The sequence below is a fragment of the Mytilus californianus genome, unplaced genomic scaffold (genome assembly GCF_021869535.1).
Source record: "Mytilus californianus isolate M0D057914Y unplaced genomic scaffold, xbMytCali1.0.p SCAF_7, whole genome shotgun sequence".
In the NCBI taxonomy this organism is placed as follows: domain Eukaryota; kingdom Metazoa; phylum Mollusca; class Bivalvia; order Mytilida; family Mytilidae; genus Mytilus; species Mytilus californianus.
The window spans coordinates 44,969,487-44,982,705 of NW_026262723.1; the positions used below are offsets into that span (position 1 = coordinate 44,969,487).

Genomic DNA, 13,219 nt, shown 5'->3' on the forward strand with positions numbered 1-13,219 from the left:
TTTGAGGCAATTACCCCCAAAATCCATCCCAGCCTTTCCTTTGTGGTATGGTACCTTGCAGTACAATTTCAGAGAGATCCATACACTTGAATACAAGTTATTGTCTGGAAACTAGAAAAATGCTTATTTTTGGCCCCTTTTTGGCCCTTATTCCCAAACGTTTAGGGCAATTACCCACAAACTCAATTCCAGCTTTCCCTTTGTGATATGGAACCTTGTAGTACAATTTTAGAAAGATCCATACACTTACACACAAGCTATTGTAATGAAACTAGAAAAATGCTTGTTTTTTGCCCCTTTTTTGGCTCCTAATTCCTAAAATTTTGAGGCAATTATCCCCAAAATCAATCCCAGTATTCCCTTTGTGATATGGAACCTTATGGTACAATGTCAGAGAGATCCATACACTAACACACAAGTTATTGTCTGGAAGTTACAAAAATGCTTATTTTTGGTCCCTTTTTTGCCCCTTATTCCTTAACTGTTGGTTCCATAACCCCCAACCTTCCTTTTGTGGTATTGATCCTTATGGTAAAATTTCATAGAGATCCATTCACTTAAACTAAAGTTATTGTGCGAAAACCAATGTGTCTTCGGACGACGAAGAAGACGACGACGATGCCAACGTCATACCAATATACGACCGCAAATTTTTTTTAACTTAGTCCAACTATCAAAAAAATACTGATAATGAAAATATGTTTTCAAAAGTATGCTTCATACATTATCTCTTAATCATAAAAAAGCTTCTGCCAAAGTTTCATAAAATTCTATGAAGGTTTGACAAAGTAATTGATGTGTAACAAACTTTAACCCTAGACTGTTAACTGTAAAAAAAAATCTAAGTCCATTTACCAGTGAAAAAAGGGAAAATGAAAATAAATATTTTCAAAATTTCACTCTGGATACTGTCTTTTGGTCATAAACAAGCTTTTGTCCAAATTTCATAAAATTCCATGAAGGTTTGACAAAGTTATTGATGACTGAAGAACTTTAACCTCAGACTAAATCCGAACGTTAACTGTAAAAAAAAAGTCCATTTATCAGTATAATACGGAAAAATGAAAATCAATATTTTCAAAACTTTGCTCTGGATGCTGTATTTTGGTCATAAACAAGCTCCTCTCCAAATTCATAAAGTTCCATAAATGTTTGACAAAATTATTGATGTCTTAAAATAATTTAACCACAGATTTAACCTAATTTGTTGACGCCGCTTACAGAATCTTGGATCGCTATGTCTCGCTTTTTTGACATAAATGTTGCAGGCTCGACAAAAAAGTGTGTTGGTAGGTCAAAATTCTTGAAGGTTTAATAAATGTATCAGTTTTAAAACAATTTTACTAAAAAGGATTTAAAAAAATATCCTTACTTTTTTTTAATTATATTTTCATTTCTAAAATAATAGTTCCTCCTACTGTTGATTGCTGTTGGGACCATCAACTATAAATTTAAATGGCAAACATTACATGTATCATCTATTGTCCCAATGCTTAGTAGCAGTTCTGGTTACATAGTGTTTCATAATACATTAATGTGCTTTCTAATCATAACTTCCAGGTATGATAAAATGTTAATTTTGCTCAGAATTTTTAATGTTTATTAGTGACTATGACAGTATTCAATATATGACACCACTGATCTGTGATAGAATCAAGTCCATAATAAAATATATATATGACATCTTTTAATTGTATTAAATCAAGTCCATACTGTTATCATGTGTTATCAAAGTAATGATTTGATTTTGATTTTTGGCGCTTTAATGCCTCTTTTGAACACCGCTTTTAGGCTATTTCGTGGCGGCCACTTTTTATTGGTGGAGGAAGCCGGAGTGCCCGGAGAAAACCACCGACCTTTGATAGGAAAACTGACAATCCTAGTCAATTAAGATTGGAGTCGAGTGAACTCACAACCTCAGTGTTGACTGGCTAGTGATTACAATAGTGACTACTTAGACCACTCGGCCACTGAGGCCCTTATCAAAGTAATGGCTAGGTAGGTAAAGTAATTCTACATTTGAAGAAAACATTTTTACGTAAGACTAAAGAGAAAAATGTTCTGGACTTTAAAATGCTTAACCAAAAATGTCTGGTCTTTAATGGCGCTTTAACAAAGCAGGTAGTCACAAAACTTTAGGTTATGTAGTGCCTTAACAAAACAAGAGTGCACGTGTAAGTGAAATGTCCCACCTGTTTTACTGACCATTTTTTGTCAGACAGACCTAGTCGCTTTACAATTATTCCATACACCAAATATAATTGACCTATTGCTATTAGTATTTGAAAAACAGACCAAAATACAAAAACAAAACATTGACCAATGAACCATGAAAATGAGGTCAAGGTAAGATAAAACCTGGCAGACTGACATGTACCCAGAACAATCATTCCATACACCACATTTAGTGGACCTACTGCTTATAGTATCTGAGAAACGAACCTAATCACGTAACTTTAACATTGTTCACTGATCCATATAATGAGGTCAAGGTCAGGGGAACTCTGTCTGACGGACATGATGCAAGGAACCCATATACCAAATATAATTATCCTATTACTCATAATAAGTGAGAACTTTACATGACAAATAAACTGCTTCGCTGAGCACAGCTAGATACGCCTGCAGAGGTCCAACCCTGAACAGTTGGGGCAAAAATGGACACAATATTCAAGCTTGATTCAGGTCTGAATTTGGATTGTAATTAAATATTTGACATATTATAGGTTTCTGAATAAATGTATTCAAAGAACTTGAAATTGGTTATATGAATTGAATTTATGTTCAATTAAAGATGTCTTGCTGTTGTGCAATACTTAGTAAATCTGTTGTCAAACTATAAACAAATAAAGTTCAATTAATTCTCAATGTCATATTAGAAATTTATGAAAATAAAAAGGGAGCTTACATCAATAGATATAAACAATTCACCAAAGTTTCATGAGAATTGGTGACAGCATTTTTGAGTTTTTGTCCGAAAACTGGAAAATCACCCCTTTTTTTAATGAATAAAACCCCATAACTCAGAAATGTAAAATGTAAAATTTATAAAATTCTAAAGGGAGCTTACATCAATACATACAAACAAATCACCAAAGTTTCATTAGAATTGCTGAAAGCATTTTTGAGTTTTTGTCCGAAAACTGGAAAATCCCCCCTTTTTTTATGAATAAAACCCTGTAACTCGGAAACGTAAAATCTAAAATTTATAAAAATCAAAAGGGAGCTCATGTCATTAGATATAAACAATTCACCACAATTTCTTGCAAGTTGGTGAAAAACTTCTTGACTTATTGTCCAAAAACTGGAAAATCCCCCTTTTTTTAATGAATAAAACCCCATAACTCGGAAACGTAAAATCTAAATTTTATAAAAAACGAAAGGGAGCTCACGTCAATAGATATAAACAATTCACCAAAGTTTTATGCAAATTGGTTAAAGCATTTTTGAGTTAATGTCCGACATGTTGACGACGGACAGACAGACGGACAGACGGACGGACGGACAACGGTATACCATAATACGTCCCGTAAACGGGCGTATAAAAACTGTAATTTTTTAAGCAGTTGCTGAACCATGAAAAGGAGGTCTAGGACAATGAACATATGACAGATGGAAACTTCATAAGGTATCTGTATACAAGGTATGAAGCATCTAGTTTCTTCTACCTACTGAAATATAAAGCTTTATAAATACAAAAAAATTACAACTCCGTCCCCGCTGGATAGTAATCCCTATGTCTCGCATACTGTGACGAAAAGGCAGGACAAGACATATGTTTTGTTACATATATATAACTGACTGTTACACAAAATTTTTCTAGACTCAGAGGGATTTATATGACTCTTATGAGGGTCATATGTTTGTGTGCTTGTCAATTATTGAAGGCTGCAAGATGACTCTAGGATAATTTGTGTTGTTGGCTTGCTGACATTACTTGTAACTTTTTTTAAAAACACAAATTGGAAGTTTTCAATTGTATACTCTTACCTTTTTTACGTCTTGGTTGAGTGGCATATACTTGAACTTGCTGCATGACATCCTTCAGCTGAAAAATGCCAATAAATATTTAAAATGTCATTATAGCATATTAACTCCTACCATTGTTTTCAATACAGCAGTAACGGTCTTCTTAGAAATTTGATGAACATTTTTCTTTGAATTAAGGAAAGCGACATATGTATCATTTCACTTAGTAAAACATCTACTTGCATCCAGCCTATTTCTTATACATATCTTCCCTATTTCCAAAATACTAATATTTTGTAATCATAGTCTATGGTAAATGTATATACGGTAAAATCTTGATTTAAAAATAATATATAAACCAATTAAAAAATTCAGATATATGAAACATTTAACCGTATAAAAGTGATGCTTTTGTAGAATTTGACTTTTTCCCTGAAGCACATACAACAGACATCTGTTTAAATAACAAACACAACCTTACTGTACAAAATAATAGTTCAAAAAAGGGAGACAACCAATATAATCAGAGTACTTTTGAAACATTCTTTATTAATGAAAAAAAACAGCAAATTACTTGTTTTCCATCAAATAAGTAAGGCAAAGAGGTAGCTACTCCAGGCATATTTAACAGCAAATGGTTCAAGCCTGATCAAATAAGAATTAAGGAGGGATATAAAAAATAATGTTAAATAGATACTAGCAAGTCTAGTATGTAGGCATATGTGGATGTTTAAAATCATTACAAGGTATGCCTAGCTTATTCTGAAGCTATTTAGGGACACATGATGTAACAGCTAAAGATGTACAGAAAAACTCAATTTGAGATCAGTTGGTTTCCTTTACTAATTAAAATATCTCAATGTGATATAGTAAGGCTAACAGCATATGTTAAATTATGATTTAAACTGAATCTACAGTTTTCTACACGTCTTTTTTTTTGAGAACTCATGAGTGAATTGTAGCCTGCTCTTTGTATGGATTTTAAGGAGTTCAGTCATCATAATTGTATACCTTTTGGCTATCCCGTAGTTTTGCTACAGATCTAACAGAGTCCTTTGTTGAGAAGTCAACTTCTTCAGAGACTTCAGCCACTTCAGCAATTTCTGTCATTTCAACATCAGCTTCATCTTCAATTGCCTCCCCTCCTGCCTCTTCATAATCTGCTAGAAGTTCATCTGCTAGAGACATCCTGTTTCAACTCTTTCTCAAAAGCTTACAACTACAATACCAAAAATATAAATGCACATTACTGGTATCTATTAGAATTTGTCCAATTTTCAGTACTACAGCTGAGTATAATTTATACTCATTTACCACATTACCTTTTTATTATGTGGCAAAGAGGCTAAAAGTAATCTAGACAATAAAAAGATAGTTACAAGATTTCACTAAAAAAAGTTCTCAATATTTTTTTTTATCCTGCATTTAACCAATTTTTGTTCAAATAACAGGTATACAAATAAATGTTTCTGTTAACCTTTACTGCTCTGAGAGATCTGCTATGTTTACATTGCCATTTTTGTCAGACTTCACTTAAGGGTCATCTTCAAGGTCTCATAGTAAACCAGGGATGGGGGAATCATCATTTAAAGGCAATAATACTAACAATACTGGTAAAAAAAAATAATCCCTAAATGCACACAAATGTAATGCAACCCTGATTTAAGGAATTTGAATAAAAAAATTACCACTTTCAATTTAATTAATTTCAAGTACTTGGTTGATAAATTGGATCTATATATCAATTTTGAAAGTTGGGTCATCTCGTTTGATCCAAACAGAGTTAATCTTGTTAACAATTATTTAACCTCTTTAACATTGTTAATCTGCATTATCCTTATTCTTATAAACATAATAAATCTGACAGACAATAAATAGCAAGGTATTACTTATCAACATGAGCCACAGTACTTCCCTAAAAACCTTGCTGATTCACAATCATGCTTTATCAACTATAACATAATTTTATTAGATCTTTATTTTTAAAAATACTGGTACATTGTATATGTATAAACTCATATTCTAGTATTGTAGTATTTTAAAAAAAAAGTAAATGTGGATTGTGTCCACATGTGGACACAGATGATGCCCCCGCTTGCATATCATATAGTTATAAAGGGACATAACTGAAGAACGGTAAAAGTGACGCTACCCAAATTTGAACTTGATTTTTTGGTAATAAGCATTGTGTGTAAGTCTCATAACATTAGGTTGAGGCTAACTTAAGTAGAGAACAGAAACAAATAAAGTTAGAGAACAGAAACGAAAAATTCAGCAATTTTTATGTTTATAAAGGGGCATAACTCAAGAACAGTTAAAGTGATGCCACCCAATTTCAAACTTGATCTGTATTATGTTTCATAACATTTGGTTGAGGCAAACTAAACGGCTATGGCGGGGGCATAAAAATCAACTATACTGGAATAAAAGTACAATGTATATACGAGTATTGTTAATAATATTAGTACCTTGCAGTTGGTGTATCAACGCACCTAAGACTTTTGACTTCACTTTGGTAAACGCATAAAACCAATAATCAGGTAAAATATTATGTGAACAAATTCATGACACTTTAATTTCATGAAATCTTCTTTATGTATGGTTTCATCCTTAAGATTGTGTGTGATGCACTCCAAAAATTAGGGATTTTATGATATTGAAGGGGAGTGACTATGGGGGGCTCAACAAAAGGGTCCTGTTCTCAAGCATCTATGAGTTATTCATGAGATTGCAATTCTAAATTTATTCTTCAACTTATCAATTATAATCTTTTCTGTTCCTTTGGAAAACTACAAAAATGTAGAACAATTACAACATGTATAAGAATGTTTCTATATATGTTTAAATGTTGAGTGTCAGAAAGTACCTAACATTTTGTTATTATAAAACACCAATGCAACCACACATCCCATATTGCCTGATAGGACACAACACTATTTTAGTGTTTTGGCAGTTAAAGTTAAGATGCATTATTTTAATATAATCAAATATGAAAATTATTCATGTATATATATTGATATATTTATATTTAAATTCTTCATCAATAGATCTAGTTATTATCAGTCAGGGGACTTATTGAAATAAGTGATTTAAAATCACTTATTTAAGTAGCAAATTCGAAGTTTTGTCACAAATTGTGATTTTGAAGTTGAATTTTTGCTTCTTTTAAGCAGCAAGGTTTGTGCCTTTGATGCAATCATTTAGCTGCTAATTCTATTTTAGTTGAAAAAATGCTTTAAAAATGGCTTTACATAATGAACTGATACTTTCTAAACAGATTTTTCCCAGCAGTGGGAGTATTTTTCCTGTAAAATTCAAGGTTTCATCTTATAGATTAGCGGTATGTAATAAAATTCTACTGTTCGTGATCAAAATTTCACTGTTCGGGGTGTTGAAATTAGTGGGGGTTATTAAAATAATGATACTTAAAGAAGTGATTTTTTGGAAGGAAATTGAGATATGATACTTAAACAAGTGATTTTTATGACATTATCCTAGATTTAGTACAAGGTCATCACCTGACATGACCCGGTCATCCTATCAACACAGATGTTGCAATTGGTTCTGATAATTTTAGCAACATAAGTAGTCCCTGGATCATTATTATTCTATATTTAAAGCTTCAATAAATTTAAATCACTTAGTCTAGCGATTAATTTGTACTACTTAAATAGGTGATTATTAAAGAAAGAAAACTCTTACTTCCAACCTTTATGGACATAATGTTACTTGAATCAGTGATTTAGAAAATCACTCATTTAAGTAAGTCCCCTGACTGATTATGACAGATCTGCCATCATCAGGGGTCCAACTGTCAATTTTATGTTAAAGTCTTTAACTTCAATCTACTATTAAAGCATAGTTTCATTCAGTTTACATTTGTCTGTGATTGCAGATAGCTGGATTTTCCATTGTGGCGTGTATTAGGGGTAAAGGTTATAACTGTGCTTGAAATTATAACTATCAGCATTAATATTGCAGTTGTCATTCTAAAGAATGGCTCGCAGATTTAAAAAGAAAGTTAAAACTGTTAAACAAAAATTAAGAAATCTCGATCAGGTTTCAAGAAAGAATAGACTTTATGTGAGCCATGTGACATTATAGAGTTTGTCCTATTCTGTACTGCAGAAACACAATGTGTTGGGTCCTGGAAAATAGGCATACGTGGCTGTTAGGTACTTTCTGACAGGTACATTGCAGATATGACGCAATCAGGTAATACACAATATCTATGGCCGGTGGGATTCAGTGGATTCCATTGTATACCATATTGTCATGATTGTGATTGCCGGTAACAAGACATTTTGGCACCCAGACAAATCGGCACCCAAGTCCGAAGACATTTCGGCATCCATTTTCGACATTTCAGGATCCCCACATTTCAGGACCAAGACAATTCGGCATCTCATTTTTTAAAATATATTTATCACTGTATTGTATATTGAAGGTGGTGGATGTGTTGTTGTCTCAGAGAGAAAAATTCTGTTTATATTCTTATCTCAGAGCTCCAAAGAATTTTTTGTGTTATAATCTGGTGACATTTACACCATTTATCATTGGCGCAGATTTAAAATTGACATGTAAAAAAATAATAGACGCGTTTATACCTTTTCAAATTTACCTCGTGTAACTTGACCCCCGCGAAGGCAATCCTTTTAGATTTTAAAAGTTAGTTAAAGCCCCACCTGTTATAATTCAAACCTTAATTACTTAATATAATGTGATTCTTAGTGCTTAATAATCATTTCTTTTTAGATTTTATAAATAGAATTATAGAATTTGACTATTGAAGTCGGACTATTTTTTTTTGTAGTGACCACCATTTGCAAATGGCGCACTTTTTAAATTTTTGAATAACTTTGATTAGAATCATTTAGAAGCAGTAGAAGATGAAACAAAACTAATATTAAAGATATGTAAGGAAAATTATTCACATGAAAAAGTCTCAATCCAAGAATTGAAAAATGCTGTCAAAAAATTAAATACAAATAAAGCTATGGACTATTATGGAATCACTGCTGAAAATTTCATCCATGCCAGCGAAATACTTCTTGAGTATCTTCAACTTCTAATTAACACAAGTTTTGAACACTGCTATATACCAAACTTACTCAAAATTGGAACTCTTTTCCCTGTATTCAAAAACAAAGGTGACATAAAGAATGCTAAAAATTACCGTGGGATTACTGTAACACCAACTTACTCGAAGATCATAGAGATTATAATCAAATGAAGAGAAAACAATAAGATCTTGAAACATAAAAACGCACTGCAAAAAGGCTTCACAGCAAAATCCACTCCACTGCTATGTGAACTGTTCATTGAAGAATTTGAAAGAGAAAATAAAGATCTCAAGTTACCAACCTATGCTGCATTATTGGATGGAAAATCTGCTTTTGATGTTGTAGTTCATAAAAACTTAATACGACGTCTTTTTCAAATTGGTTTCTCACAGCAATCTATTCTACTGATCAGCAATTTATATGAAAATGCAACATCCTGTGTAAAATGGGGCAATACATTGTCAAATTGCTTATTCAATATTGAACAAGGTGTAAGACAAGGTGGTGCCATTAGCACTGACCTCTACAAAGTTTATATCAACCCTCTACTACAAATTCTGAGCAACTCAGGACTAGGAGCCAAAATTGGGAATATAAACTGTTGTGCGCCGACCTGTGCAGACGATGTTGCCTTGATATCCAACAATCCCTTTGAACTCCAAAATATATAGCAGTTGATTACAGCCAAAGAGAAGGATATCTACTACAGCCTCAAAAAAGTGTAGTCTTGCCAATCAAAACATATAACAAAATGCTAGATATTGATCAAGGTTTTTGGAAACTTCAGTGTTTTCCATAAGAACCGGCCGCCGGCCAAATTGACCATTTCAAACAGTTTTTTGGCCGGTTCAATCGTCATCAGCAAAAAAAAATATGAATGCATATTTTACTTATTGGATTATTTTGAGGGTCGCAATTATTATTATTGTTCTTGGTTTATATTTACATTTGAGAGTTCAGATTTGGTTTAAAAATTCAAACAAATGTGGAAAACTTCCTACGATGAAGTACTGCTAATAATATGTCCATTTGACAAGCATGAAATCTTGTCTAGAATTTACCAGATGCCATGATTTTGAGTCTAGATTTAAAAAAATTTCTGTGACCGCCTACTTAATCATTTTGGCTTGTTAGGCCAAAATGAACGGAAAACCCTGAACTTAAAAATATATACATGCCCATTGTTCAAGACTCTTCTCATATTGGAATAAAAAAATCTCAAAAAGACTCTACTAATGCAACCATCACTGAAAATACAAAAAAAGCCAGAAGATCTATGTACAGTCTTATGGGTGCAGGATTGCATGGGGAAAATGGATTAGACCCTGAAACACTAATTTCCTTATTTAGAACATATATCTTACCAGTTTTGACCTACGGCCTGGAAGTCTTGATACCATCAGGTAAAAACTTAGATCTTATACAACAACAACATAAAAGGTGGATTAAACAGATTTTATCTGTCAAACTAAATGTGGCTGACCCGGCTGTCTATTTATTATCAGGTTTGCTCCCACTTGAAGCAGAGATCCATATTAAAATTATAACACTATTTGGGAATATAACCAGAGCTGAAAGATCGTCCTTAGAGTGGAGAATAGCGTAACGTCAACTTCAAATTAAAACCTACTCAAGCAATAGCTGGTTTATTGATCTGAAAAAGATATGTGGCAAATATGTAATAAAGCTGATGAAACCATTGAACATTTTATCTTACTGTGTGAAACAACATCACAAATAAGAACATCTCTTATAGGCAAAAAACTACACGAAGGTAGTCTGGTTTTAGCAAGAGAAAGCCTGTAAACTCCTATTGACCTAATAACATTAATAAGTAACCCTTATTATTACCTCTCAAAGAAGAGTTGCAAGGATGTTGAAGACCGAGTCGGTAATCACTTGGTACCGCTATGCCGCCAACTGTAATATACACTTCATTCCAAGCGCTATGATGTGTTGACAAAAATTGATACAAAAACAAACAGAAAATGAAGAACTGTGAATTCATTTTAGTTATAATATATATATATATATATATGTGTGGAGGTACACATGGATCTCCCTCTTTTATTAGTTTTAAAGTCTATTCATTTTTTTTATGGATTGCATAAACTTTCTTTTTTTGAACAGCGTTAAAAATATAATTGTACTTTTTGTCTTTATTGTTAACTTATTTCTAAAATTAAGTTTTACCATTTTAATTGCATTTGAAATATTTTTAACACTGTCGTGGCGTAAACATGTATATTAAATAAGATAACTTTATGTACGAACTATCATGACTATTGTGAACCATAAATTGAACTGTGTATATACTGGTGGAGGAATCTCATTGATGGAACTACTTTCCTCTATACGGAGGTGTGCCTTGATTGGCAGAAATTCAATTACAGATTACAGATTTATTAGGAAAAATTAAAGAATTGTTGCTTTTAGTGCTTCATTTTGTGCTGTGTAATTTATTGCATGTGTATTATGTGCTGTGTAATTTATTGCATGTGTATTATGTGTTGTATTGTTATAAATGTCTTGTATGTCGGCTAAAAGTATACTTTGCCGACTCTAAATAAAGCTTATTTATCATTATTTATTATTATTTATTATATTTATTATATTTATTATATGTATGCATAAACTGTTGAATATATTTATAATAAATATAATAAATAAATATTATTAATATTCTACATGTGTTTTATTGATTTGGGATACTATGGTAATAGAACTATGCATTACATTAAAACTAGTACATGAACATTAAAAGTAGTACATGAATGGTGAAATCTATAAAATCCGAAGGTTCATTGTATCAGGAAAAAGAATACACACAAATAAGACACCTATCAAAATGACTAAGCTGCAGTACAGTCTTCACAAATAAATAACAAAAAGAATAAACCACTTAATAAGATACTTCTTGGAAGATACCATATACAATATTGACAATAATGTTATAAATAGTGCAGGAAACAAATTAGTAATTTGTAAAAACAGTCAAACATACATGTAATTGCTATATATTAACACTAAACTTGCACATTGAGTTCATGCCCTCATACATATATCAGTGCTGGGTAATTTATATTTTTGGTTCACTATATTTAGATCAAAGCTGGGAACAGTATATCTAACATATATGTTCCTGATCAAAGATAAAATAATTTATAAGGTGCCGATTTGTCTAGGTGCCTATTTGTCTGGGTGCCGAAGTGTCTATCGCGGTGCCGATTGATGCCGATTTGTCTGGGTACCGAACTGTCTAGAATTCGTGATTGCCAAAGCCAGGTACATGTTTTATTGTGTACATGTATGTATTTGTGCGTTATAAAAGATCAAAGAGCTGATGTTATTGTTTTGTTACATGCGCGAATTTAAATAAAGCTTTTAGTTTGATAAGATGCTATTATCCCAAAAGTTCGAACTCCGACGTCTACGTATTTAAGTCAAATGATGCAAAAGAGGAATAAAGCCTTCAAACAGCTAGCAAAATCCTTGAACTTTCGAGTCAAAACTTAAATATTTACATTGGAATTATCTCAAAAAATTTCAGTTTTACCAAATATCTGATCAACTAGATTTCAATTCCTCAAAATACGTCTGAAATAAACGTAAACAGCCGCTGCTAAATTGTTACATGGGGGCTGCCATTTTTCGTAATCAAAACGTTTTTGAGATTGACGAAAATAATACCAGGTTTGGGACGGTTTATTTCCGGAAAAAGTTCACTCGATCTGTCGATATATAAAAACCTGAAGACTTCAAAAACGGTAAGATGAATACGACGAGTACTGAATGAGAACCTCCTTCACCGTGACGAACACACTACCACAGGACCACAGAGGCGGTTTAATGTTCATGTGGACCCTTTGGCTAAAATGGCTGCGTTTTCACCACATGCACTGGTCTCTGAAAAAAAATTACCTTTATAGGCATATGACCGCACTTTTAAATAGCAGTCTGTCAGTCATTATAAAAATCACCATAATGTATATTAATGATTGTTTTTTATTGAGAACATCTGTATAACTTATATTTCTTTTAATATGTACGATCCTAATTTTTGTTTTTGTTTTTTGTACATCATCAGTGAACATTAATGATGTGTTAACTGTCGATACACACATATTTATGGTCTTTCCCCCTGTGAATACCACTGTCACTCTAATCATGGAAGTATTATATTGACA

The 13,219-nt window shown here is 32.4% G+C and overlaps 1 protein-coding gene across 2 annotated transcripts in view; it reads right to left on the reverse strand.

The window, feature by feature from the left end:
- Positions 1-12,689, reverse strand: part of LOC127709131 (U4/U6 small nuclear ribonucleoprotein Prp31-like) — a 35,771-nt gene extending 23,082 nt beyond the window's left edge. Inside the window, exons 1-3 of one of the 2 annotated variants that reach the window (XM_052214491.1) lie at positions 12,589-12,689; positions 4,981-5,188; positions 3,991-4,048 (exon numbers count right to left, since the gene is read on the reverse strand). In XM_052214491.1, coding sequence (XP_052070451.1) covers positions 3,991-4,048; positions 4,981-5,157 — 235 coding nt within the window. In that variant the 5' untranslated portion in view covers positions 5,158-5,188; positions 12,589-12,689. Of the gene's footprint in view, positions 1-3,990; positions 4,049-4,980; positions 5,189-12,556 lie in introns of both variants that reach the window. The other variant, XM_052214490.1, reaches the window with a different exon arrangement.
- Between the last annotated feature and the right edge of the window lie 530 nt (positions 12,690-13,219).